The following is a 23,407-nucleotide window of genomic DNA, read 5'->3' as shown; positions in this document are numbered from 1 at the left end:
CCAGTGCCAGCGCCAGTGGTAAGCCCTCCGAAAATCCAAACAAACATCAATAGCCTATTAGTAAAGAAGTATCGTTGTGAAACGGTGAAGTCTGGTTAATGAATTCAGATTTTATATATATATATATACTCGAACCACTCTCTATCGGAGGCCATGCTGCTCAGGAGAAGGTACACGGTATCGCCATGAAACACTGCAAGTTAGCTCGCTAGCACTTAGCAAGCTGATAAATGTGTGCTGCCGCTGCTAAGGTAGCCATTTTGAAACTGTGTTGTTCCAACGAAGCCAGGTCTGTTTACCTGTATTGTATGTACGTGACAGCTGCTCAAATATACAGTTTCAGCCACCGTGAGCACAGTGAGTGCGTTATTATGGTGCTAAGCCTTCGAACCGTATTCATTTATTTCAACTACCTAGCCGTTTACGCTGGCTGGTGTTACTTAATAGGCTAGGTAACGCTATCTTATTAGCTAACAAATGCTATGCTAACATTAACCTTAGCTAACGTTAACTAAGCAGAGTTAGCCAGCAGCAGATTTGGGACAGATCTGATAACGTTACTAGTGACCGATTAACGTTGAGTGTTTAACACCAGCGACCGTGTTGCGTGGTAATTTATTTCTATGCAGTTTATCGTATAGCATCGCTCAGCTAACGGTAGCTAGCTTGGCGAAACGTGCATGTAACGCTGCTGTGTGTTGGGTTGATCTGCTGCAGTGTTTGTAGACCACATGGTGGAATAATGTGAAACTGAATATGCAAGAATAGTGTGTTGCTGTCATTCATCTGAGAAGTGTTTTACAGTGAATTAATGTTAAATGTCTGTGCCGCACATTGTAGCGCGTGTCCGTGACAAACTAATTGGTTGAGCGATTATGTCAGTGGGAACACGTTAACTGGGTAGCTCTGTGTTTGTGCACGCTGGGATTCTTTTTTTTTGTTGGTGTTTTGTTTAAGTTGTGTACTGGTTGAACGTGTCGTATGGTTGAATATCTGTTGAGATTGTAAACCTCACTTTCATCCAGCATTGGCCTGTGTGGATGCGCAGCGGTCTGGGGAGAAGTACCGATGAAGTTTTTTACACAGTTATAAATAATTAATTTACCTAATTTACCATTTGTCACACCTTTTTATAACATTATGGCTGAACTAAATATTAGAGACGTATCACAATACAAACAGCCTCACTAACACACTTTCATGAAGGTCGGGTTTTATTTATTCATTCTTTGCAGTACCGGTGTATTCATTGTAAGCTAGGTGTACCAAATAAACTGGCACTGTAAGTATTTGTGTATTTCTGAACCTGTAGCTTTGAGATATTCTTTTCTTAACAGAGGCTGTTCTTTATTTGCAGGTCCGGTGTGGTCCTGTGCAAATACCAGTGAACCCTCAGCAAGAGCACTGAAAACTGCACCGCTGTAACTTCATGTGTGATGAAAAAAACTCATTGAAGAAGGGAAGACTCACTTGACTGTCTCGGATTGTCAAAACGAAGTCGATTGAGCTATCTTGAGGATTTATTTTTGGACGCGTTTGATTTTTTTTGCTGAAGAACTCTTGTCCATCATTTGACACGGGAGACCTTTGGACTGGAATATTTTTGTGAAGCTTTGGCGCTTGCATATCTATGAAATCAGAGCTATACCCTTTATCTGCTTCAATCCGAAAACAGCACATAATTAAATGGGCGTCTTACAAATGTGATATTAAAACATATAAAGATAAAATCAGCATTATAATGCATCATCCAGCAGCATCTCTATTTCACTAACCCAAACTAAAAATGATGGCAATGTAACATCGGGTTTTACTTCCTTCATTGTCATGTGACTTTGAACCTTTGGTGCATTGTTTTTTTCAAACTCGGACAGTCTTTTTCATCAGTTTAATGAGGTGAGCAGTGGTTCTCAGTGACCTCCATCGCCAATAAAAGTCTCTTAGCTCACTATTTTTCTTTTCTGCATGTGTTCAGGTCGAGCCTACAATGATTCGTTAAAGGTGAGTCGCCGTGAAGACGTACTGGCACGCAGTGTGGCAGGATAACACCCGGCTGCTTCCTTTCATCTGGTGTCAGAGTGGAACTGCTACAAAATCTGCTGTCCTTGTTCCAGGGCGACCGACTTTCACAGACTGCTTCCTTATATTAATAATAACACAACCTGGTTCTTCCTCACCGGTGGGACACATCACCTGTCAAACCAATTCAGCATAAAATCCAATCATGTTTTGAGTCTTACTCCAGACAATAGGAGATAATGACTGATTAGTTTCACTTTGGGGAAAAAAAACAACCTGGACTGTAAACGGCAGCACACAGACGTGACCTCCACAGGAGCCGTTTGGGAATCCGGTTCCAGTAGGAGAGTCGGTCCTTCGTCTACTTCTCGCCCCGGCCAGTTTTCTGGATCGCCATTCCAGAGCATTCCTGCAACCTCGTCGACCGATCGCTGCGTTTCATCCTGGACGGAGGGATCTGCCTCTGGGGAAAGGGGCTGTGCTGTCCTGGAGGAGGTGGAGAGTGGGTCGTCTGTGTGCTGCTCTCTGTGATCGGTGCCAACAGGCCTGAGGAATCGAGCCCAGCAGCACCGAGAGAGGAGGCAGAGGACTTCAGAGCCACAGACTCTGGGGTAACGATACAGCTTCACCCGACTGCCATGGCTGCTGCACACATGCATGCACTCAATAGACGTGGGACTAATTGCTGTAGTGTCGTCCTCAACAAGTCATTTGTCAACATTTTGTGGGTAGCAGGTGTTCATATATCACCTTGTATGGAAACCGTTAAAGGAAAATGAAGAAGCATGAAGAGCTAATACATTTTTATCACATACACGTGTAGAATATAACTTGTATTTTTCCATCCAGGCTGTCAACCAGTTATCAGCTTCAGCAAGTCGAGCTTTGTTTCCTGCTAAGAATAGTCCTCTGAGTCTTTTAATACGCACTGAGTTTCTAAAGAACTGCTGGTAGAAAAAAACACTTGTAAGAAATTCTATGAAATCAAAGAGGGATGGGTGGGAAAAGGGAATTTAATTCATGTTTCTGGCTTAAATTAGCTGTGAGTTTCAAAGATGTTCTCTTCTTCTGTTAGATCCTGGCCATGAGGTTTGATGCCTCGATCCACTGACCGGAAACACTGGACCTAAATGGCGCAGCATGACTTTGTCCCTGCCTGGCTTAACTTCTCCACTCCCCAGCCTGCCAAGGTGTGTGTGTGTGTGTGTGTGTGTGTGTGTGTGTGTGTCTGTACTGTATGTATGAGTGTGTGCCAGTTTATTACAGGAAGAAAATGGAGAATTGAAATAGACAGAGCTTTAAATGATACCTGTCGGTGTCACTGCTCGAACACCGGATGTATTTCTGTACACCTGAGTGTGTTTGTGTGACGTCGGCGATGTGTGAGCCTCGTGGCGCGACGGTGCAGTCAGCGCACAGTTCAGCAGAGGGACACCTAGACGGTGTACCTCCATGAGAAAGACTGATGACGGAAGAAAATAAACCATTTCAATAACATCAAATGACAACTCGGTGTACTGGTTGAGAATTTCATGGAAGGTTTTTGTGATTTGTTTATTTATTTTTTAATATCTTTTACTAAATCTTCAGTTGCTATTCTAAAAAGCCAAACTTTGAGGGACTTGCAAATAAATTAAAGATTGTAGGAAATTGCTGGGATTCAATGAAGGATAACAAATTACCTAATTTTAGGTGTTCCGTTTGGAGATGAAGGTATATTAAATTCATATCTTCATATGGTGCTACGGTGTCTGGCTATCCTAATATGCTGCCTTGCTTAAAGCTGCAGTCGAGTGATGCAGTTTCTTTAAACTAGCTAATTGCTGCAGCTGAGTGAAATGGAGAACAAATACTCAACCTGTCATATCCACATTATCACTTATTTAGCTTTCTATCATTCTGATGAGACTAAATGGCAATTTTGTTGCTGTCTCTTTATTGTTTCTGGCAGAGGATTTGACGTGCCTTATTAATAATAAAGTGGTATGTGACTGGCACAGCTGGCCGCTCTTAACATCACTTTTTAAGGTAAACACTGAAGCTGAAACAGTCTTAACAGTTGGACCAAGTTGAGTCAGTAAAAAAAACACTGCAATTAAGATGGTGAGGCATCATCACTGTTCCAACATTGAAACAAAGGCTGTGTTTAATTATGGTTATGAAGTGTTTGAGCTAACTGAGATTTGTTGGAGGCAGACGGCTCAACCTACCGGTACTTATCGTGTTGTCCATTCAGCAGATGTTTGGTAGCGGACGAGGAGGCTTGGCTGTGTGACATTTTGTGAGCGAGCAAAGTTTATTTTCCTCATGTTTTAGGATGTTTAACCAAATATGATGAGCACTGATTAGACTGTGCACTGATCTGGTTACAGATTGCCTCTTGTGAGGAAAATTGTTGGAGGGAAATTGCAGATGAAGATGGGTGAATGTTGTTGGTGAACGATTGTATTGATTTGTGTTTTAAACTGTAGATCAGGAAGTTGCTCAGTTAAGAGGCCCGTCTGTGAATCCAAGAGACAAGACAGAGAAACAAGTGCACAGTCGCTGTCCTGCTGACGGATGACGTCATCGCAATGTCATTTGTCTTCAGAGATTAATTTACGTGCACAGGCGAGAGTTCATTCTCCTCCGTTTTTTTTTTTTACATCGTATTTCTGTATGTTGTCTGTGGAAGTTATAAAAACATCCATGAGATGACGCCTGCAGAGAGAGGCTGAAGGACGCAGTCTAATTTAATCTTTGAACCTCCGCTTATGTCAAGGATATGATTCAGATGGAGCTGAGCGTTTGCCGACATTATTATGAAACACAGCTGTGTCAGTGACTTCAGGATCTCTTCCACAGCGGCACATCTCCCATGATGACGCATTCTAAGGTTGTTTTCAGTTTCCTATGACGTGTCTCTCACGAAGAATAGATCCTCACAGTGATGGTTTCACTGTGTGGCATTTAAGGTATCTGAGGTATAAAGAGAGGAACTCAAAGTATGGAGATGATTTCTGCTCGTCTACGTTTCTTCACAAGAGGATGATGTCGAGAGAAGTCCTGAAATACAGTTCAAGGATAATTGCCGTTTCTGTAGTTTTCTGTTCTTTTGTGCGATTCATTGTCCACCGTCTCGGTGCCACTTTGACTGACCATGTCCCCTCTCTGTCCTCCTCCAGTCCCCTGCTGCCAACCTTGACAAACAAGGTGAGCCCCACCACCACAGAGACGGCAGAAACTCTGTGAGCCGCCGCCGCCACAACTCCTCCGATGGCTTCTTTAACAACGGCTCCCTGCGCGCTCCAGCAGGTAACCATTCAGAGCAGTTACCCTCTTTGTTTGTTAACCCGGTTACTGTTGCTGCAGAAACCGTGAGAATATGAGCAAAAACAATGAAACCGTGATGAGCTTAGTAAATACCGGAATCTTCTACGATGCAGTGCTGCTGCACCAGTGTTCATATCAATCGTATGTAAAAGGCTTTGTTGGGAAATGTCTAATGTCACCAAACTATATGGACTAATAAGAAGGAAATCCGGGCAAGTTGTCCCGTCAGAGGGTACATCCCAAGTCTCTTAATTGTCATGTCCTCGTTTCCTCTCTCCTCACATGGTTTCCTTGCATCCCTGGTGAGAGGGACTAAGATGCAAGGAAAGGATGCAAGTGAGGTAAACGGGAATGCAATTAAGAGACTTGGGATGTACTCAGAGAGATAAGGAGACTGTCAATCAAGTGCAGTTTGTACACCTGAGAAGTCTAATCAGACACATGAGTGGAAACACCTGTGTGCTTGGTGTAAGGCCTTTACATGCATCTTGAACGTCTGGTGTTTCCTGGATTAATTTACACTTAACTACATGTAGTGTCGCTGTTGACCAGATTACAAATCTGATTACAATCCGTCTTGGTTTTCCCCTCTACATGCAAATCGGGGCCAGTCTCTACCTGTTGAGGCGGTGGTTTGGCACCTGGAGCTGTTCGATAACTGCCAAAAACACCAGAAGAAGAACGACTTCTGCACTTCTGTTACAGCAGTAACATTTTAGCTAGCGTTGGCTAACAACAAACCCATGAATGAATCGTAGTTATGAGCTAGATAGCTGTTTCATCACGGGTGCTAACCCGCTCTATCGACACTCGCCCAGATCTTTCAGTGGTTGAACTACTTCGTGTGCCTTGTTTTTGATGGTATGTGGATGGTATGTCCTTGTTGCTTCATTGAGCCAGAGAAAAAACAGGTTATTTCAGTGTAACTTTAGCTGCAGTTCTCACAAGCACGGAGGGAGAGAGGCAGATGGGTTTGCACCTTTTCAGCATCTGGCTGGAACGTGTCGCAAACCACCACCTGAGCTGGTTGAACATAAAGACGGATACTAAAGTTGAACACTTTGTTTGTCATAGTTACGGGTTAATACACTGACAGAATTGTTTGTGTGAAGAATGAACGGGTAGAATGTGGAGACTCGTTGAATGGTCTCTACTTTATTGACCTTTCAGGATGGAAATAATGCCGGTTACGTTTCAAACATTAAATCAGTTTTCCAAGTAATAACAGAATAATTCAGCTGGAAGTTACAGATGACTTCTACTTGGAGGACATGATTGAGGTCTCCTGCTCAGAATACGTTACAGCAGTGTTGCAAGTAGCAGCCAGGTGGCGTTGGAGTCCTTTCCCTTGTTGACGCTTCCTTTTACATGACTCATGTCTCCTCCTGTATACACTCATTCAAACCAACCTTTGCTCTAGATTATGGACATTATTTGTTTTCATATCGGTGTCCGTACTCGGCACACAGACGTCGTTGCTCTGCTGATGTGTGGGCATAAGAATCGTTGTGATGTTTTTAAAATGCCACTTTATTCTTTCTCATCTCGTCCTGCTGCTCAATGCTGAAGATCCAACAAGCTGCTCTGTGGTTTGGTGAAATCTCATGTTTCCATTTAATTATGTTCGGTCTCGGTTTGTGCTGCGCCGTGGTTCTGGATGAATGGTTTTGTTGTGGTGATCAGTACCAGGATGCTTTCAGGCTCGGTGGCAAAGTTCGATGCTGTGTCCACGCAGTAGTCAATTAATCAATTAAGCTTCCTGTTAAACGGGTTCTTCCTCCATTTGTCCTGCAGTCTCAGGGGCCCCTCACTTCACGTTACCGTTGCTGTTGGTGCTCTTGGTCCTTCGGTTAAGTTTGTTGTGTCTGTTGAGATTTATTCCAGGAAGCTGTGTCTGTGAATACATCCCTGGTATTCAGCGCTTACTCCAGCATGACGACACTATTCTTACACACGATGTGTATCTACTCTCTCTCTCGAGGTGACGGATGGCAGCAGCCCTCTCTGCTTCTGAGGCATGACTCGGTGGACTCGGGGGTGGCCAAAGGAGGGCACGGCGGGCTGGCGGGGGGCTCCTGTTGGAAGGAAACACCCAGCTGGCACGGAGCGCCGCGGGGTGCCCATGACGGCCACCACCACCACCAGGGACGCCACCCCAAGCGGGTAGGAGTCGACAGGGACAGGCAGGTGGGGCACCGGCAGCGCAACGGCAACTTTCATCCCCGCAAGGGCCCCTCGTATCAGGACAAGTTCCCCAACGAGGAACGCAAAGACGGCAAGGACGACAAGCTGAAGTTTGTGGAAGAGGACTTTGTGAGTAGCTGACCGTGATAATCAAAACTATTGTTAGAAACACTTTCATTCTCTCCCCACATCCACCGTGTGACACAAAATGTAGTTCATTACATCACAAGAGTTTCTCTTCACTGATCCATCCGACTCAATCCTGTGAGCAACAACATGCTCAGACTTTTGGATGTTGACTTAACTTGAATATACAACATTTTAAATGCTACGGTATTTAATGCAGGCGTTTGTCCTTTTAGCCTTCCCTCAACCCTGAAACAACTGGAAAGCCTGGGACTCCCATGCGAGCAGTGGCTCCCCATGCTGGAGTGTGGGGTAAGAGCCCAGAGACTGTTCAAATGTTCAAGCTCTGTTCAACAGTTTCTCGTCCTCGTAACACTTCCTCTCTGATTTATGTTCCAGAAAACCCCCCGAGTGGCAAACAGATGGTGTCCAAAATGCTGGTTATCAAGAAAGTTTCCAAGGAGGACTCCAGCACGGCCTTCTCTGCTGGGTTTGCCATTGCTGGCGCCTTGCCCTCCAATGGCAGCAAAGTTCCCATTTTAAGCGCCAGCATCTACAAGAACCTGGTCCCAAAGCCTGCCGTGGCCCCCACCAAAGTAGGAATCATTTCAACAAACGCATGACGCACATCTGTATTTAAATAACGAGCGTTGTGTGTATTTCAATGTTAGTTATGTCGTTGCCGTGCTGTGATGGAAGCTGTCTCTTTGTTTGTGAAACAAATATGTTCTCTCTTTTTCTCCAGAGCACCCAGTGGAAATCTGGTGGTAGAGAGATCACGAAGTCCGGCCTTCACATGCCGGGCCGAGATTCCGTCTTCACCAGCCCCGTCTCTGCAGCCAAACCCAGCACCCCCGTCAGTGCACCGCTGCACAACACCCCGAAAGAGGTAGGAAACAGGACGGAGGAGTCTGTCATCACAACAAGCTTCAGGGGAATTTCCAACCCCACCATGATGCAGCAGTTTACTCAGACACCCTGCTAACATGTAAAACTGCACAGCAAGCAAACCCGTAGCAGTGTTCAACTCTCGGCTCTTATGGCTGCATGCGTGACTATTTGAGTAAATCACAGGTTTTATGGAAACGTAGTAATTATGTGTCTGTGTGGTTTGCATGAAAGTTTTCCTCTGCAGCAGTGCACGTGCTGTCAAGAGTCGTAAAATGTTAACTGAGAGGGGAGTGAATCTGTCAACGCTTCGAATGCACAACACCTACAAGCAGTTAGATAAATCTGAACTCTCTTTCTATTTAAAAGTGCTTTAATATAGAAAACGTCACATTTTCAATACCAGTATCTATGAGTTACCTCGGTACATAAACATTACAAAAACTACTGCAAATGCTCAAATCTGGTTTTAAAAAAACAATTATAAGAACATAGATTTGGCTCTGCCTCCTAATCTCAGTTTGTCACTGCCCAAACAGATTTCATAGTTGATAGGTTGATGTCCCAGTTGAGAGAAAAAAAGGAATATGTTATTAACTCTCCTCTTTCTCTTCCCTCCCTGCGGCACCGTCTCTCCTACAGCACCCTTCCAGCACGACTCCTCCCATAGACATCGCCCCATCGAGGCTGAAGCTAATGCGGCGCGGTCCGGACCGCAAGAGCGAGTTCCTGCGAGCTCTGAAGGACGAGGGCACCGGAGAGCTGGTGACTAGCAGCAGCCCAGGAACATCAGGAGAGGTAGGCGCCACTTTGACGTAACTTTATCAAACCGTCGCACAGCACAGTAGTTACAGAGAGGAGGACGTGCTGGTCATGTTAGATGAGACACAATAAGGACATTCTAGTGCTAAATTCAACTGCTAAATATTGCAAAAGAAGAAGACATTTTGCCGTTGTTGTATCGGGTTGCTGCACTTCTCACTGCGTTGCAATTGGAGGAGGTAAATGTTTTGTGTGTTGTGTGCATTTTGTCAGGGTGACAGCAGCACCCCAGAGCCCAAAGCCTACAGCGAGGAAGTCTGCCACGAGAATGGTCTGTCCTACTCCATCAGTGACTCCGACACTGAACACCTGTCCAGTTCCCTGGAGGCAGAGCACAGGTAGGTCACCGCTGACCGGCTTCTACACACGCACACACACACGCCTTCTCTTTCTCTCACAACAATCCACTAAGCAGAAAAATTGCATTGCTTCTGAAGGTTGCTGAAGGCCATGGGCTGGCAGGAGTACCCAGAAAATGATGACAACTTCCTGCCTCTGACTGAGGACGAGCTGCGAGAGTTCCAGACTAAAACTGAACAGGTGAGCTCAGACGGAAGGACTTTGTGTTCCTGGAGTGCCTTGTTGTGGCTTTGTTTTTTTTGGTCCTTACTCCTCATGTGTCCTTTGACCAGTTGAAGAGGAACGGCATGCAGAGGAACGGGGCTCTCCCGAGGGCGCGGGGTGTGACCCTCCACTTCACCCCCTGGAGGAGTGTGGCCGAGGCGCACGTCGAGGAGGGCTCCGAGTCGGAAACCAGTAGCAGCAGCCAGACCTCCGACGACGACTGCATCAAATCCTAACGTGGCTTTACGGAACAAAAGAAAAACATCAAACACAAATGCCAACAAAACATCCCAGCAAGCAAATCCCCACTCTTCCTCTCATCTTTTGTTTTTTAGAGCACCATTTTGAATTTTTTTTTTTTTTTTTTTTTTTTTTGTCGTCCTTGCACAAGGGAAAAACCAATCATATCCCAGTGAAGGGGGAGATTCCTGCTCCGCCAGACGTTGTTTTCCCTGCGTTTCCGCCTTCACTGCAGTCCCGGTTCTCTTCGACTCCCTTCCTCTTCCTCCCCTTCTTCCTTTTTTCTTCCTCGCTTTGTGGAACTGACGTGTTCATCAAGAAAAGAAGGGCAATGAATGCACACTTGATTCTGCTTTAAACAGACTAACTCATTTCATTGATGATGCTGATGACACATTATTAATGATATTAATAAAAATTGGTTCCTGACAAGCTGATATGTTTCAATATGAATCTGGCTACTGTGGTGTTTATTATTGATGCCACACTGCTCTGTGGGAAGATGAGTGTTTACTAAAATGCTTTGTAAAAAGAACAAACTGCAGATTTAATGGACTTCATCAATTTAGGGGGAAAAGCTACTTGCAGAACTGTTTTATACTTAGTGTGTAACTTTATCCTCATTTCATTAGTTTAAAGAGGTTTTTCACAGCAGGAAAAGCAGATTACTACGGTAATAACTCGTCCGATGGCTTAACTCCATGTAGGAGTCTCATAATACAGGGTTGTAACATTTGGACCAGAGCCATTATTATAATTATCTACACCTGTGCCTTTAATTTTATGACTGGTCCATATGTCTGCTGTGAAGTGTGTGTGTGTGTGTGTATAATCCCTGAACCCTCAGGGACTTAATGGCATCACCGGTTGTGTGGGCTTGAAATGGTGGAAATACGAAACACTTTGCAACATGTTACTATGTCAAAATAAGTACTGTTGTGGGTGTTTCATACTTTTTACTCCCCGATTTGAATGTCTTCCTGGCGCTTTCTCCTCACAAGATGGCTTCAATGACTGTTTGAATAACTAATGTAATCTCTGCGTTTACGTTCCAACACATGTGCCCTTATCTACCAACGTCTCCATGCTTCCACTGGTTACCCAGTTAGTCAGTGCTATGAATTGGAACGGGGGTTCAGTGGAACCGTGGAAACCTAAATACTTCTCTTGTGAGGAAGGATGCTGGAAGATATTAAAGTAAAAGGATGAAAAAAGTAAAATACCTACAATTGTTCATAACCCGTCAGTGATGCCTAATTTGTGTTTCTACCACTTGCAGCCTTCTGCAAAGTCAGAAAGCCCTCGAGGGTTTAAAGCTTTCGAGATGTTGGGATTGGGCCTCAGACCAGCACCACAGTGAAGTTAGAAGCAACATTTTGAACACAGGATGATATAAAGTATTGTCCAGGTTGAAACCATCTATTCATTTGTAGCCACATTGTTCATCAGAAAACAGGTCAATAGTTTTGGCCAGCTTAATTATACAGAACGAGCAACTCATTCATTCAGAAATCAGAGTACGATCAAACAAGGTTTATCAAAGAATACTCTTTATTGAACGTTAAAGGTTACACATGTGAACACACATCACAACAGGCATAGAAAAAGTCAGGCATATCTACAGCAGCAAACAAGTGGAGCGCCAGTAAGAGCTCGTGCTGGTGAATCTCTTCATGGGCCGAGACAAAATAAAAAGTCCATCTTCACTGACTGGAAGAGAAAGAGTTGAAGTTAGACTCAAACAGAGGAAAACAAATGTACATTAAAGCTCTGGAGTTATTGGAGATCTGCTTTCTTTCACTTGTTTTGAGCTATAAATGGTTGAAGCGACATGAAACTATTCTGGAGGAGTTGGGGCCACGAAGACCTCATCCAACACTGCGTCTCTCACCTCTTGACTTCCATACTGTTAGCGTCTCCGTTGGCTGTGTGAACATCGTTCGTCTGTCCGTCATCCTGCTTCATCTTCTTCACCAGGCCCCCCTTCACCGGACTCTCGACTTTCCTCTGAAACACACGTTCATGCAAATAAGACAAAGTCTGATACGCAATTCATTTTTTGCTTCTGTTAAAAACATCTCGCTCCCTCACCTTCTTCCTGACCAGGTGGGAGATGTCCGAGACTGCAGCTTTGGAGGCGTGTCCGTTGGTAGAGCCGACTACGACGGTCGACTGTGTGTGGAGGACAAAACCCAAGACGTGTCACTACTTAGCCAGAGTGAAAATGTTTAAGCCAAACCAAATATTCCTCTGTAGGCAATACCAAATACATCTATTCTTCTCATAAACACAGAGGCCCATCAGCATTTCTTCACTACAGATGCTTCAGAGTGTGATACTTGCCTTTGAGCTGGATGAGGAGTCACCGGTCTGCACAGTGGAGGCGGGGAATGCAGAGGAAGAGGAGCCTCCGTCCTGACAGGAACATTAAATGAAGTCACACTCAAGCTTGTATACAATTGGTCCTGTTGACTCACACCTGCAACAAGTCTGAAGTTTATAGTAGAGTACATCATATGTGGATCTTCTAGTTTAAAAATGATATTGCACATTCCATTAGCTTCTTGTCGAGGACACCAGTGTGATATTACCTGCTGGACTATAAGTAACACACCATCCCTACAGCACTATTGATATGCAAAACCATAATCTATACGCGTCTGAAATACCTACATGGTGACATGACAAACTACGCTCCTTTCCATCCCTAACCTACCAGTGCACCCTTCCCATCCTCAGTAGCCGTGCTCATCATCTTCAGGCCCTCGGCGGCGTCCTCCACCTTCTCCTGGATCTCCGGCAGCAGATCCTTCAGCTCCTCCATCTCCTTCCTCTCCTCTGGCAGAGCATCCGGAGCCTCAGCCTTGTCAAGCAGCTCCTGCAGTTTGTCTGCCGGACAAAGTGGAAACGTCAGCACACATACCGAGGACAGTGGTCACAATCTGCTGAACACACGGCGGCCGAGCCCGCTTACCCAGCCTGCTCTTAATGACGGCGATGGAGCTGTTGAGCTCCTCGATGGCCCGGCTGTACTGGACGTCTAAGCTGTAGGTCAGACCGAGATGGTAGTGCGTCTCCGCCAGCAGCCGGTTGTCTGAGTCCAGGTGCTTCACCAGCAGCTTCAGACACTCCCGGAAATCCTCCAACGCCTGAGCGTAATTTCCTGGAAGACAGGCAGCAACTCAAGACACTTTAAAAGGCACGTGTGTTTTGTTAAGTTACTCTACAGTCTAATAATAATAATAATAATAATAATAATAATAATAATAATAATAATCATCAGATTCATTGGGGGATCTTTTAGTACCTGATTCAGAAGAAACTTCACCCAGTTTCAAGTGAGCCTGGGCTGCCATGAGTTGATCCTCTTTGGTCTCGTTCCTTGTAGTAAAAAAGAAAAGAAAAAAAGGAAACATAAGTCAACATGGAGGCTGTAGCTAAGAGACTACAACATTGAGATCATCTCCATTATGGCTCAGTACATAGCTGGCGTCTCCATTACCTTTTGTAGATGACTTTAGCTACTTCCAACATCTCCCAGGCGAGCTGCAGGTTCCCGACCTCCTCCTCCTCACTGTCCTGAACACACACGATCAGAGATTTAAGATCCGACACTTAAAAATCACCCAGCAGAGTCATTCTGAGGTGTGCTTGAGCCTGTTGGTCAAGTACCTTTTCAGCAGCACCATCTTCTTCGCCTTGCTCTTCAGCCTCCATTTCTGCATCATCGTCTTCCTCCTCCTCGCCATCTGAAACATCAACACCATGTGTTCAGATAAACTGGGCAGCGCATCATTACAACCATCAGAAAGCCTTTTGCAATCAAAGTCTGTAGTTGAAGAGAAAAGTCACCTTCTGTTTCCTCTTTCTTATCACCCGATTTGTTCTGGGCTTCCGTGTCCTCATCTTTATCACATTTGCTGTTTTTTTCCTCATCTTTCTCTGGAGTGTTTTGTTGCTCTTCACCAGCGTCAGCCTTCTCGGCGTCGCCCTGCTTCCCTTCGTTCTTCTTCTCGGCGTCGCCCTGCTTCCCTTCGTTCTTCTTCTCGGCGTCGCCCTGCTTCCCTTCGTTCTTCTTCTCCGCGTGGCCCTGCTTCCCTTCGTTCTTCTTCTCCGCGTGGCCCTGCTTCCCTTCGTTCTTCTTCTCCGCATCGCCCTGCTTCCCTTCGTCTGTCATCTCCGCGTGGCCCTGCTTCCCTTCGTCGGTCATCTCCGCGTGGCCCTGCTTCCCTTCGTCGGTCATCTCCGCGTGGCCCTGCTTCCCTTCGTCGGTCATCTCCGCGTGGCCCTGCTTCCCTTCGTCGGTCTCCGCATCGCCCTGCTTCCCTTCGTTCTTCTTGTCTATGTCGCCCTGCTTCTCTGCATCGTCGCCTTCGTTCTTCTTCTCTGCCATGGCGTCATACACCTGCACCCTCAGCTCATCTCTGGTCTTCTCTGTTGAAGTTGGAGGAGACAGTTAGGAGGCGCAGTGGAGCAGCTTCCCTGATAAAAAAAAAAACAAGCCCAAGTAGAAAGGGTTCTCTTTACGTTTAAAATGACTCCCTCACCATCAATGTTTTCTGTGCTGTCAACGTTTGAGTCTTTGGGTTTTTCTTCATCTTCCTCTTCTGGTACTCCTTCCAGAGCATTACCAAGGACCGAGTTCTCCATCCTACAACAACAGCGTCAGTTAGGTCTACATTCTCACAAATTCCTTAAAATGCAGAATGACCAAGACAAGACTGTAGCCCTTACCGTGCCAAATCCAGCAGCGCTTTACCACACCAGAAGAAAGCCTCTCCACACTCGTCTGCTGTGTCTCCATACTTTTTAGCCCTGAAAGGAGACAAATTAAGTCATAATGTCAGATTATAATCAGTAGGAAGGCGCACCTGGCAAGCACTGATATGCATATGCAAAACAGCTGCACGAAGCTTCCATCAATTGAGTAATAGACCTTTAACTTTCATTAAAAACACAAAGCAGGCTGTAACTAAACTACAATTATAAAAGTTATATATAAATTAACATTGGGGCTCGATATTAAAAAAAAATCTCACGTTAATAATTATCAGAATTATTTAAAAATATCTTTTCTTCTTACTTCTTTGTGTTGGTTTAAAGCCCGTCAGCTGTCTGACTTAATATCATTATGTGTTTGAAGCTTCTTTCTATTGTCTCCTCGTTAAACTCACAGCATGCCGCAGGCCTCTTGCAGGTCGCTCACCGCCTCCACCACCTTCCCCATCACCAGGTGCTTCTTGCCCGAGCCGATTAGCTTGTTGGCCTCCTCCATGTTTGATGAACTGGACAGACAGAAAACTACTTTTAAACCAGACTTTAACCAAACCGAGTCGACCCCTACATCTTTACAAATAGTAACTTCCTGTGTGAAAGTCTTATGTTGAACAAAATGGTATACCTTGTCCGAGAGATAGCGACTGAAACGTTAAAACGCGGTGCCGGTTGGTTTGTGTGTCGGCAGCTCGTTACTACTCCGTTGTTTCAACTTGGCGCGAAATATTCATGCCTTTCCCGGTCGATTTCCGTGTTCGTAAACCAGCGCGGGATAATTCTTAAAGGCACAGAGCAAAGCTAGACCAATACGAGTTGAGTGTAAGAGTGCTACACCTGCTACTATTGTGAGGAATTGAAGTGTTAAATCGCTCCTAATTATGGACATAATGTGATACAGTGTATTTACTTGTAGGAGTCTGGTCATTGCATGCATTAAGTGTCTGTGAGAGGGGGTTTGAGGAATGTGCTGGAGCGGGGGTGGTGTGAAAGTGGCAGGGAGAGGTGTGAAGTTTAGGACAATGGATCAAGGCCCAGGGGGGGCTTGTTGGACTACAGCCAATCATTGAGCTGATCGATATGTAATGTGAGACTTTTCAGAGAATTTGGGGGAAAAAGGAGATGTGAATCCAGGAGAGATTCAGACCTTCTCCTGACCATGTCTGTCATGTGGCCCGGACGGGGCCTCACTTTCATTTTATGTAGAAGTTAGTTTTGTTATTAGTGGTGTGATTCGGTTTGTAACTGGCTGTATCTGTTTTTATGCTTCTTGGATAATAAATCCATTTGATTTTTACTTTAACCTGCTGTTGTGTTTTGGAGGCGATTGAGACAGCATGGATTTCTCCCTGTGTCCAGAAGGTATGGCCCTAACACTATAGTGTTCAAAATTAAATAAACATCATATTATAAAATCATGAATTGAAGCAATACTGACAAAAACTGTTTATTATAAAAAAAGTGAAATTATCAATACATGTTTGACAAAAAAACGCCTTTTATGATTATAGTTGATTTAATTCTGATTTAGCTTTGAAAAGCAGCCTGTTAAAACAACATTTGATCTACTTCTGATTTTTTTTTTCACATCATTTTTATTTAATTTCAGCTGTTTTTCTTCTAAATGTCTTTTTTTCTGTTAAGACAAACAAGGCCGAGCCAGTTAAATAGATTATTGATAAGGCCTGCACGAGTAGACCTGCAATCATCTGTTATTGTGAGAAGAATAAGGATGAAATAACATTTCATATGTATGTAAGTGTACAAATGTAGGCTATATGATTCTTTACATGTCATTTATTTTGTATTTTATATGATACTGAGCATTTTGGGTGTCCATGACTACTAGGCCTAACTGTATGCAATTGTTTTATTAAAGCTGTTCAGTATAATACAATACAAATTAGGTGGTGTGTGTGTGCGTGTGTGTGTGTGTGTGTGTGTGTGTGCGTGTGTGCGTGTGTGTGTGTGTGTAGTGCTGGTGTCATGTCCTGCTGTGAGGGACAGGGATCAACCAGCTCCCCTCTGAACACCTCCTGCTGGCTCCACCGTGTCCCTGCCTCGTCAACACAAGTCTGGACCTGGCATCCAATCAACCTCACACTGAGACAGCCGCACTCGACCCGCCTCACATTGTCATCATCAGAGGCAACAGCTATAATTTCCCAGTAAAATCCACCGGCAAAGCAAACCACAGCTCGTTTAGCTCACATTTTTTTCAATCTAGAGGCAATCAGTTTGAGAGGGAATCTTCTCGGGGGAATTTATTTTTGGTAAAAATCAAACTTGCAGAAGGTTGAAGGCTTTACGAAACACGTTTCGTTGTTTGCCATTGTCTATATTGTGTACTCATTCACTTGGGTCATTCACTTATTTGCGTTCTTGCCGAGAGTTAGATAAGAGGATTGATACACTCTCATGTTTAAGAGTCTAGTAAACTTCTCATCTAATTCTCAGCAAGAAAGGGAATTTGCATTTCCCAAAATGTCAAATATTGCTTTTTATTTCATTTAATTCCATGACAATGACACAACAGAAGTACATTTCAGTGGTAAAACATTCTCAACTGCAATTGAAACACTGCAATACTCTTTGATATCTGTTTCTTACATCTGTTGGGCGTGTTAGAGCTTATAACCGATGCAACTTTGATGAACCCCACACAGCAGTGCCTTTCAAACATCCTTTCAGTGGAGTAGATGCACTAATTATGTGCATATTGTGAAACGGCTGTTGAACACGAGGATGCGTTTGATGATTAGCCCACGATGGAGCTTCTAACAGGAGGTTATCGTGTGGCCCCCTCTTATCTGGCCCTTGATGCGGTGCCCATGGCTACAGCATGCAAAGACATCGCTTGGTGACAGCGGAGAAAAGAGGCTGGAAAGGAGGGGCTGTTTGAGCAGATAGCATCCTCTGTCTCTCCAGGTTATAGACTCAGGTGCACTAATGCAAAACAACACAAGTTTCACTGAAAAAACATACAGTATGTAGAGATTTATCACTCAACAGGACAGTATTTCTCAACACTTACTTACGGTATGTTGTTGAACTAGCATCAATATTTAGTGAAAGATTAACAAGCAGACACACAAAACTAAACAATAGCAGAGTACTTTTTTGTAACTTAAATAATAAGGTGTTACTAAATGATGTATATCTTATTTATAACATACTCTCTTTGTAAGAAACTGCTCCCAGTGTGACAATGCATAGAGGTTGGTGTTCCTCAGCCTCGTCATTGAGTAAATATAACAGTGGCCAGGAGGAAATGAAAAAGGTCTTCTGCAGCCAACAGGATAACAAGGTGTTGCAACAGGGCACCACCCACACGTGCCACTGTAAATACAGAAGAGCTTAGTCGATTCTGGAAACATGGAGGAAACTGACACATGTAACGGTCTTATATATATATAATGAACAATATTTTAAAGTGTAATCGTCACAGTCTATCATTAATATAATTGAAGTACATTGAATTTGTTGTAGTTTGTATCTGTTATGGGGAACTCCTTAGTATGGAAATTAGTTCCCTCAGTTTCCTCTGAAATGCTCTCTGGTGACAACAATTCACCATCATAATGTAAAAAAACACTTCAATGTAGAATGTGAGCTCACGTTTGTCTTGTTATATGTCTGAGGGTCAGTTCACAGACCAGATGAAAGCATGTGGGTTTTATGAGGTAGGGTTTTATTTCCTGAGCGGGAAAGTTAATCATTGATAAGGCACTCACACTCTCTGCAACAGAGAGCAATGTAAAGGTGTTGTTTAATGTCTAATCATGATGACAACTGACTGGCTCTGCATCCTGGAAGGCTGCATGTCAACTTGAATCAGGGAACTCCAAGTCATTAAAAACCAGCTGTGTTTTATTTTAGATCAATAGATTCAGTGTTCTGCATCACAACCGGCTGTAGAACTAATTCAGGTTGCCCTGATTACTGAAGATGGAGGAAGTATATGGAGGTCAGGTGTCCCACAGGGATTATTATAAATAAGTGTGAGACTTTGAAAATGAAGCGTGGAGAATGTTTCCTGTGGGCCACTCCTTCTGTCGGTCTCCTCCTCTTTGATTTCATCGGGTTTCACAAGAGCACAACATTTCCCCAGAAAAGTCAGAAGGAAGAGTGCAAAGTCATGATGTGTAGTGGGAAGTTGGTTGAGACTGGATCTCTGGACCGACTGAAGGCGCCTGTAGTCACGTTCTGACAGAAGTATCGCGAGAAGTGAGCCTTCTATATATTCCCTCACTCGAGTCTGCCAGTCCTCGCACTCTCTTGTGTCTGTTGGTGTGGCGTGAGAAGAACTGGGGTATGTGTTATACAATGCATTTTATTATGTTTTTATTATGATATTTTGCTAGTTTGTTTTCTATCGGTTTTTTTGCTTTAGTTTCGTCGCGTTAGCTGCAGGATTTACAGTTCAACAAGTGGGTTTTTTACGAATGCATTTTCTTGTTCATTCTGAAAAACCGACGCGGTTTTAAAAGTAGCGATTTGAGAGTGCGAGAAAATGATAATTTGTTGTTTTGTTTTTGTTGACTGGAAGTTTCCACTGACAGAAATGACTACGTTACGGTTGATGGCGGAGTGGATGGTCCGGAGATAGAACTCAAATCTCAGGAGAAATGTTTCGTGCTGCTGTTGATGAAACCGCATTGTTGTAGATGCGGAAACACCTGTTAATTTAAAAAAGAGAAGAAGTGAAAATGGTTCATAGGTTTCGGTTGTTGTCAGTTTAAATGCTTGGTGCTTAATATCGATCACTTTTCTTGCTTCACCTTAATGACAACAGACATTTTGTTCAGACCAACAGACAAAAACTTAAAGAAATTCATAATAGAGAAACTATACAAGGGAATGTTTGGTGTTGTTGCTTGAACAATCTCCTTTAAGTCAATCCATTATCAAAATACTTTTGACAAGACAATTGACGATTCATTGATTACCAACTATTTGACAAGTTTATTGATCAAATTTTGTTTTGCGACTGGTATAAACATTTTCTGGCACCAGCTTCTCAAATGTGATGATTTGATGTTTTTCTATGTTACTTCACAGCGAAATGAATCTGCTTAGGTTTTAAACTGTCACCGTGGGCTCTGGAAAACAGATATCTGCATTTTTCACTTTCATTATTTACAATCAATTACTTTATTAATCCAGATAATAATCAGCAGATGAGTTGTTTTGGGAATTCATAATTAGTTGCAGCCCTCAAGCTCATAGTGCTTTTCATAAGAGACAGAAAAAATTCTATATAAAGGAGACAAACCGTTTTTTTGTCTTGTAAATGAGGAAAGGTCTCGGTTTATCCGTGATTGTACACACAAAAGAACCGATGCACAGCTGTGACTATGAGAAGAGATTGCGTAACACATCGACCTGTTTCCTGTTGTCCAGTTAGACTGAAGATGGCTGCAGGCAAAGCACAAATTGGAAATCTGGCTCCAGACTTCACAGCGAAGGCGGTGATGCCAGACGGACAGTTCCAGGACCTGAAGCTTTCCGACTACAGAGGTACACTTCAACCTGTGTCTCCTGTGAAGGACACGCTTTGATAACGCTGTCTTCTGGACTATAATTCACTGCGGCTTTCAATGTATCTAATAGACCTTCATTTACACTACTGAAGACCAGAATGACTGAGCCTGTAATTACCGCAGGTCCATTGTGACATTACAAACGCAATAGATGCTTCTGTTTTCTTTTCCTTTGGTGCAGGGAAATATGTCGTCTTTTTCTTCTATCCGCTGGACTTCACCTTTGTTTGTCCAACTGAGATCATCGCTTTCAGCGACGCTTCCGACGACTTCAAGAAGATCGGCTGTGAGGTCATCGCCGCCTCTGTCGACTCCCACTTCTCCCATTTGGCATGGTAGTTACAAGCTTTACCTTTTACACGTTGATTGTGTGGATTCACTCTGGCAAACGTCTCACTTTTGTCCTTTTTTGGGGTTTATGCGCTCAAAGGGTCAACACACCACGAAAGCAGGGCGGTCTGGGTGCCATGAAGATCCCCATGGTGGCTGACACACGGCGCACCATCTCCACAGACTACGGTGTCCTGAAGGAGGATGAGGGCATTGCCTACAGGTGGGTTTAACAATGTAGAGTTTCATAAAGATTAGAAACATTAAAACCAGCTGGAGGGAGATGGCACACTTTTCTTTACATATCATGAAATGCACACGCCTAAAGATATTTCTGGGACAACATGAACTTTCCTGCGTTCACTTATCAGGTCTTTGCAGACTCTCGTGAACGGCTCTTTCTCTCTACTTCAGGGGTCTGTTCATCATTGACGACAAGGGCGTCCTGAGACAGATCACCATCAACGACCTCCCAGTTGGACGCTCTGTTGAAGAGACCATGCGTTTGGTCCAAGCCTTTCAGTTCACTGACAAATACGGAGAAGGTAAGTTACCGCTGTAACGTACTGCAGACCTTAAAGGGACAGTGTGTAGGGCTTCCTGGCGACAGATTGCAACCAACTGAATACCCCTCCGGCCTCCGCTCACCTCTCCCGTTAACACGAGCTGCCGAGTGCAAAACTGTGGAGACGCCATTCGCCTCGCTCAGAGGCCATCCTTACCGTAATGACACTACTTCAGGTGCAACGTAATTCAGACGGCGGTTGGTTGTACCACGGTTTTGCTCTCTTCAGCTCAAGTTACAGTAGTGTCACAAGCATGCACTACGGTGGCCTTCAGGTAACGTAACAGCGTGGACACACCCTCTCTAGAGCCAGTGTTCGGTTTGTCCATTCTGGGCTACTGTACACGGTGGACTCCGTGCAGAGGACCCGCTCTCCATGTAGATGTAAAGGACTCATTCTACGCTAATGAAAACATAGTTATGACTTTTATATTACATTTCTACTCATAAATCCCACGTAATGCCACACACTGGCCCTTTAAAGTATGTGACGTATTTCTTTTGTGTCCTTTAGCAAATAACATTATTTTATTAAACACTTCTGTTGCTGTAAGGTTTTTGAAATGTGATATAATTACTCCCACCTCGCTCTTCATGACCCAAATATGGTAATGATAACTTAACCTTTGTTAAGTTGTCATTATATTATTTTGGATCCAAAGTTTCATTTTCTAATTGTTTTTGCGACATACATGTCAGACAGGGCAAATTCATCATTTAATATTCTTATCAGTGTTAATATTCATGTAAACTGAGACATTAATGTTGAAAGGAACTCAATACATTGCATTATGAGACCAAACATTTGATGCATTTCCCTGCTTCAAACCAAAGGCACTAGATGTTATATGTGCGTCACATTGGCAGACGTCTTTGTTTCGTCTACCGGGCCAGGACTCATTACAGGCTTATCTTTTCAGTCTGCCCAGCTGGCTGGAAACCAGGAAGTGACACCATCAAACCTGATGTCCAGAAGAGCAAAGACTTCTTCTCCAAGCAGTAACCAGCCCAGAGTCTGCAGCCTGCTGGAGGAGATTTCATTTAGAGATTACATTTCCAGAGAACCAGCCGCTGTGCCTGTGGAGGAGGAGTTGGGAGACTGTTTCTGTTGTCAACCTGCTGTGTGTTTGTGTGTGTTCAGTTGTCTGTAGAGTGAATATTGCACTTATGACCAAAGTATATCATTGTGTAATTATGTTGTGGTAATGTATGCTATTGTTACTGTCAGGCTGAGCTAAATGTCTGGTCTTTCATGTCATTCCTTACTGTTGTTAACATACAAATGAAGCCACAAGCACATCTCTAAATTATGTTGCGCTTCTTTCTTTTTTATTTTTTACAGTGAACACATTTTGTCCGAATAAAGAAGTTAATAACTGTCCTAAAGGAACATATTTACTTCAAACATCACAAAGGGAATGTTAGGATGTTTTTGATGGTGTTACCAGTATTTTTTGTGTACTTTCAAAATAGCACAGCATTGTGGTACTATGATTATTTTATATTTATCACAACTATTGCCTCAGTGAACAATTACAACACATAGTGAAACAAATAAAGGTGGAAGATAAACTCCAGTCTTAAGTATCCTAAATAAGCTTGAGGCTTGTGCTGAATTATGTCCATGTAAAACATTGCGACACTGAGTAATGTGTGAAGTTTAAAATACATTAGCTTTCCCTCACAGGTTACCAGATGCTTACCGGTACTTGTTTGCAAAATGCCCCTGAACACTGCCACACACAGGTGTTTTCACGTCATTTGGCTGATTAGTCCTCTCATTACTATCTCATATGAGCGTCGACTCAACAGGTTTGATTGACATCTCCTCAACTCTACTGTTTTAATTCCCCTGTTGGAACAGAACAACCCTTAACTTTGACTTTTTTGAATATATGTAGTTCAGTGACCTCAACATAGAGCCACCCCACATTTTAACTTTACCTGAGAGATGGGCTTTATTATAAAACTTCACAGCAGAAGTTTTTCCTTTCTATAGGGTGAAAATGAATAATCATAAATCATGACTGTGTTCAGGGCC

The 23,407-nt window shown here is 43.7% G+C and overlaps 3 protein-coding genes across 6 annotated transcripts; 2 read left to right on the top strand and 1 right to left on the bottom strand.

The window, feature by feature from the left end:
• The first annotated feature begins 3 nt into the window (after positions 1-3).
• On the top strand, positions 4-10,608 carry gpbp1l1 (GC-rich promoter binding protein 1-like 1). 3 transcript variants are annotated; one of them, XM_079284482.1, is made up of 13 exons: positions 12-170; positions 1,358-1,896; positions 1,976-2,630; positions 3,095-3,209; positions 5,184-5,313; positions 7,313-7,644; positions 7,878-7,953; positions 8,041-8,237; positions 8,387-8,530; positions 9,172-9,327; positions 9,565-9,689; positions 9,789-9,891; positions 9,984-10,608. In XM_079284482.1, the coding sequence occupies exons 4-13, from the start codon at positions 3,150-3,152 to the stop codon at positions 10,149-10,151; spliced, it is 1,491 nt and encodes a 496-aa protein (XP_079140608.1). In that variant the 5' UTR covers positions 12-170; positions 1,358-1,896; positions 1,976-2,630; positions 3,095-3,149; the 3' UTR covers positions 10,152-10,608. The 3 variants fall into 3 exon arrangements, with proteins under 3 accessions (XP_079140609.1, XP_079140608.1, XP_079140607.1); XM_079284483.1 differs by having other exon boundaries at positions 4-18; positions 1,358-2,630; XM_079284481.1 differs by having other exon boundaries at positions 1,358-2,630.
• A 1,086-nt stretch (positions 10,609-11,694) lies between these two features.
• On the bottom strand, positions 11,695-15,663 carry LOC306789186 (histone-binding protein N1/N2-like). The gene is made up of 14 exons (XM_079285007.1): positions 15,557-15,663; positions 15,330-15,440; positions 14,890-14,970; positions 14,703-14,806; positions 14,008-14,589; positions 13,828-13,904; positions 13,658-13,734; positions 13,463-13,536; positions 13,130-13,318; positions 12,872-13,044; positions 12,499-12,570; positions 12,247-12,327; positions 12,047-12,162; positions 11,695-11,865 (listed from the first exon to the last, which is right to left on the bottom strand). Exons 2-14 carry the CDS (start codon positions 15,428-15,430, stop codon positions 11,859-11,861), a joined length of 1,734 nt encoding a protein of 577 aa, XP_079141133.1. The 5' UTR covers positions 15,431-15,440; positions 15,557-15,663; the 3' UTR covers positions 11,695-11,858.
• A 3,531-nt stretch (positions 15,664-19,194) lies between these two features.
• prdx1 (peroxiredoxin 1) lies at positions 19,195-22,741 on the top strand. 2 transcript variants are annotated; one of them, XM_079284776.1, is made up of 6 exons: positions 19,195-19,240; positions 20,332-20,448; positions 20,653-20,806; positions 20,902-21,024; positions 21,216-21,346; positions 22,287-22,741. In XM_079284776.1, exons 2-6 carry the CDS (start codon positions 20,343-20,345, stop codon positions 22,367-22,369), a joined length of 597 nt encoding a protein of 198 aa, XP_079140902.1. In that variant the 5' UTR covers positions 19,195-19,240; positions 20,332-20,342; the 3' UTR covers positions 22,370-22,741. The 2 variants fall into 2 exon arrangements, with proteins under 2 accessions (XP_079140902.1, XP_079140903.1); XM_079284777.1 differs by having other exon boundaries at positions 19,197-19,240; positions 20,336-20,448.
• Positions 22,742-23,407: the final 666 nt, after the last annotated feature.

Source organism: Melanostigma gelatinosum, assembly GCF_949748355.1.
Source record: "Melanostigma gelatinosum genome assembly, chromosome: 15".
NCBI classification, from domain to species: domain Eukaryota; kingdom Metazoa; phylum Chordata; class Actinopteri; order Perciformes; family Zoarcidae; genus Melanostigma; species Melanostigma gelatinosum.
The sequence above is the reverse complement of the archived record's forward strand: the minus strand, read 5'-3'. Positions and strand labels throughout refer to the sequence as shown.

Coding starts and splice junctions, on each gene's coding strand:
- gpbp1l1 (XM_079284483.1), top strand. CDS start 3,150: ATGGCGCAGCATGACTTTGTCCCTGCCTGGCTTAACTTCTCCACTCCC. Junction 7,645..7,877: donor AGTTTGTGGAAGAGGACTTT/GTGAGTAGCTGA, acceptor TTGTCCTTTTAG/CCTTCCCTCAACCCTGAAAC. Junction 9,328..9,564: donor GCCCAGGAACATCAGGAGAG/GTAGGCGCCACT, acceptor GCATTTTGTCAG/GGTGACAGCAGCACCCCAGA.
- LOC306789186 (XM_079285007.1), bottom strand. CDS start 15,430: ATGGAGGAGGCCAACAAGCTAATCGGCTCGGGCAAGAAGCACCTGGTG. Junction 14,590..14,702: donor CAGCACAGAAAACATTGATG/GTGAGGGAGTCA, acceptor CAACTTCAACAG/AGAAGACCAGAGATGAGCTG. Junction 13,537..13,657: donor GCTAAAGTCATCTACAAAAG/GTAATGGAGACG, acceptor TTTTACTACAAG/GAACGAGACCAAAGAGGATC.
- prdx1 (XM_079284776.1), top strand. CDS start 20,343: ATGGCTGCAGGCAAAGCACAAATTGGAAATCTGGCTCCAGACTTCACA. Junction 20,449..20,652: donor GAAGCTTTCCGACTACAGAG/GTACACTTCAAC, acceptor CCTTTGGTGCAG/GGAAATATGTCGTCTTTTTC. Junction 21,025..21,215: donor GATGAGGGCATTGCCTACAG/GTGGGTTTAACA, acceptor TCTCTACTTCAG/GGGTCTGTTCATCATTGACG.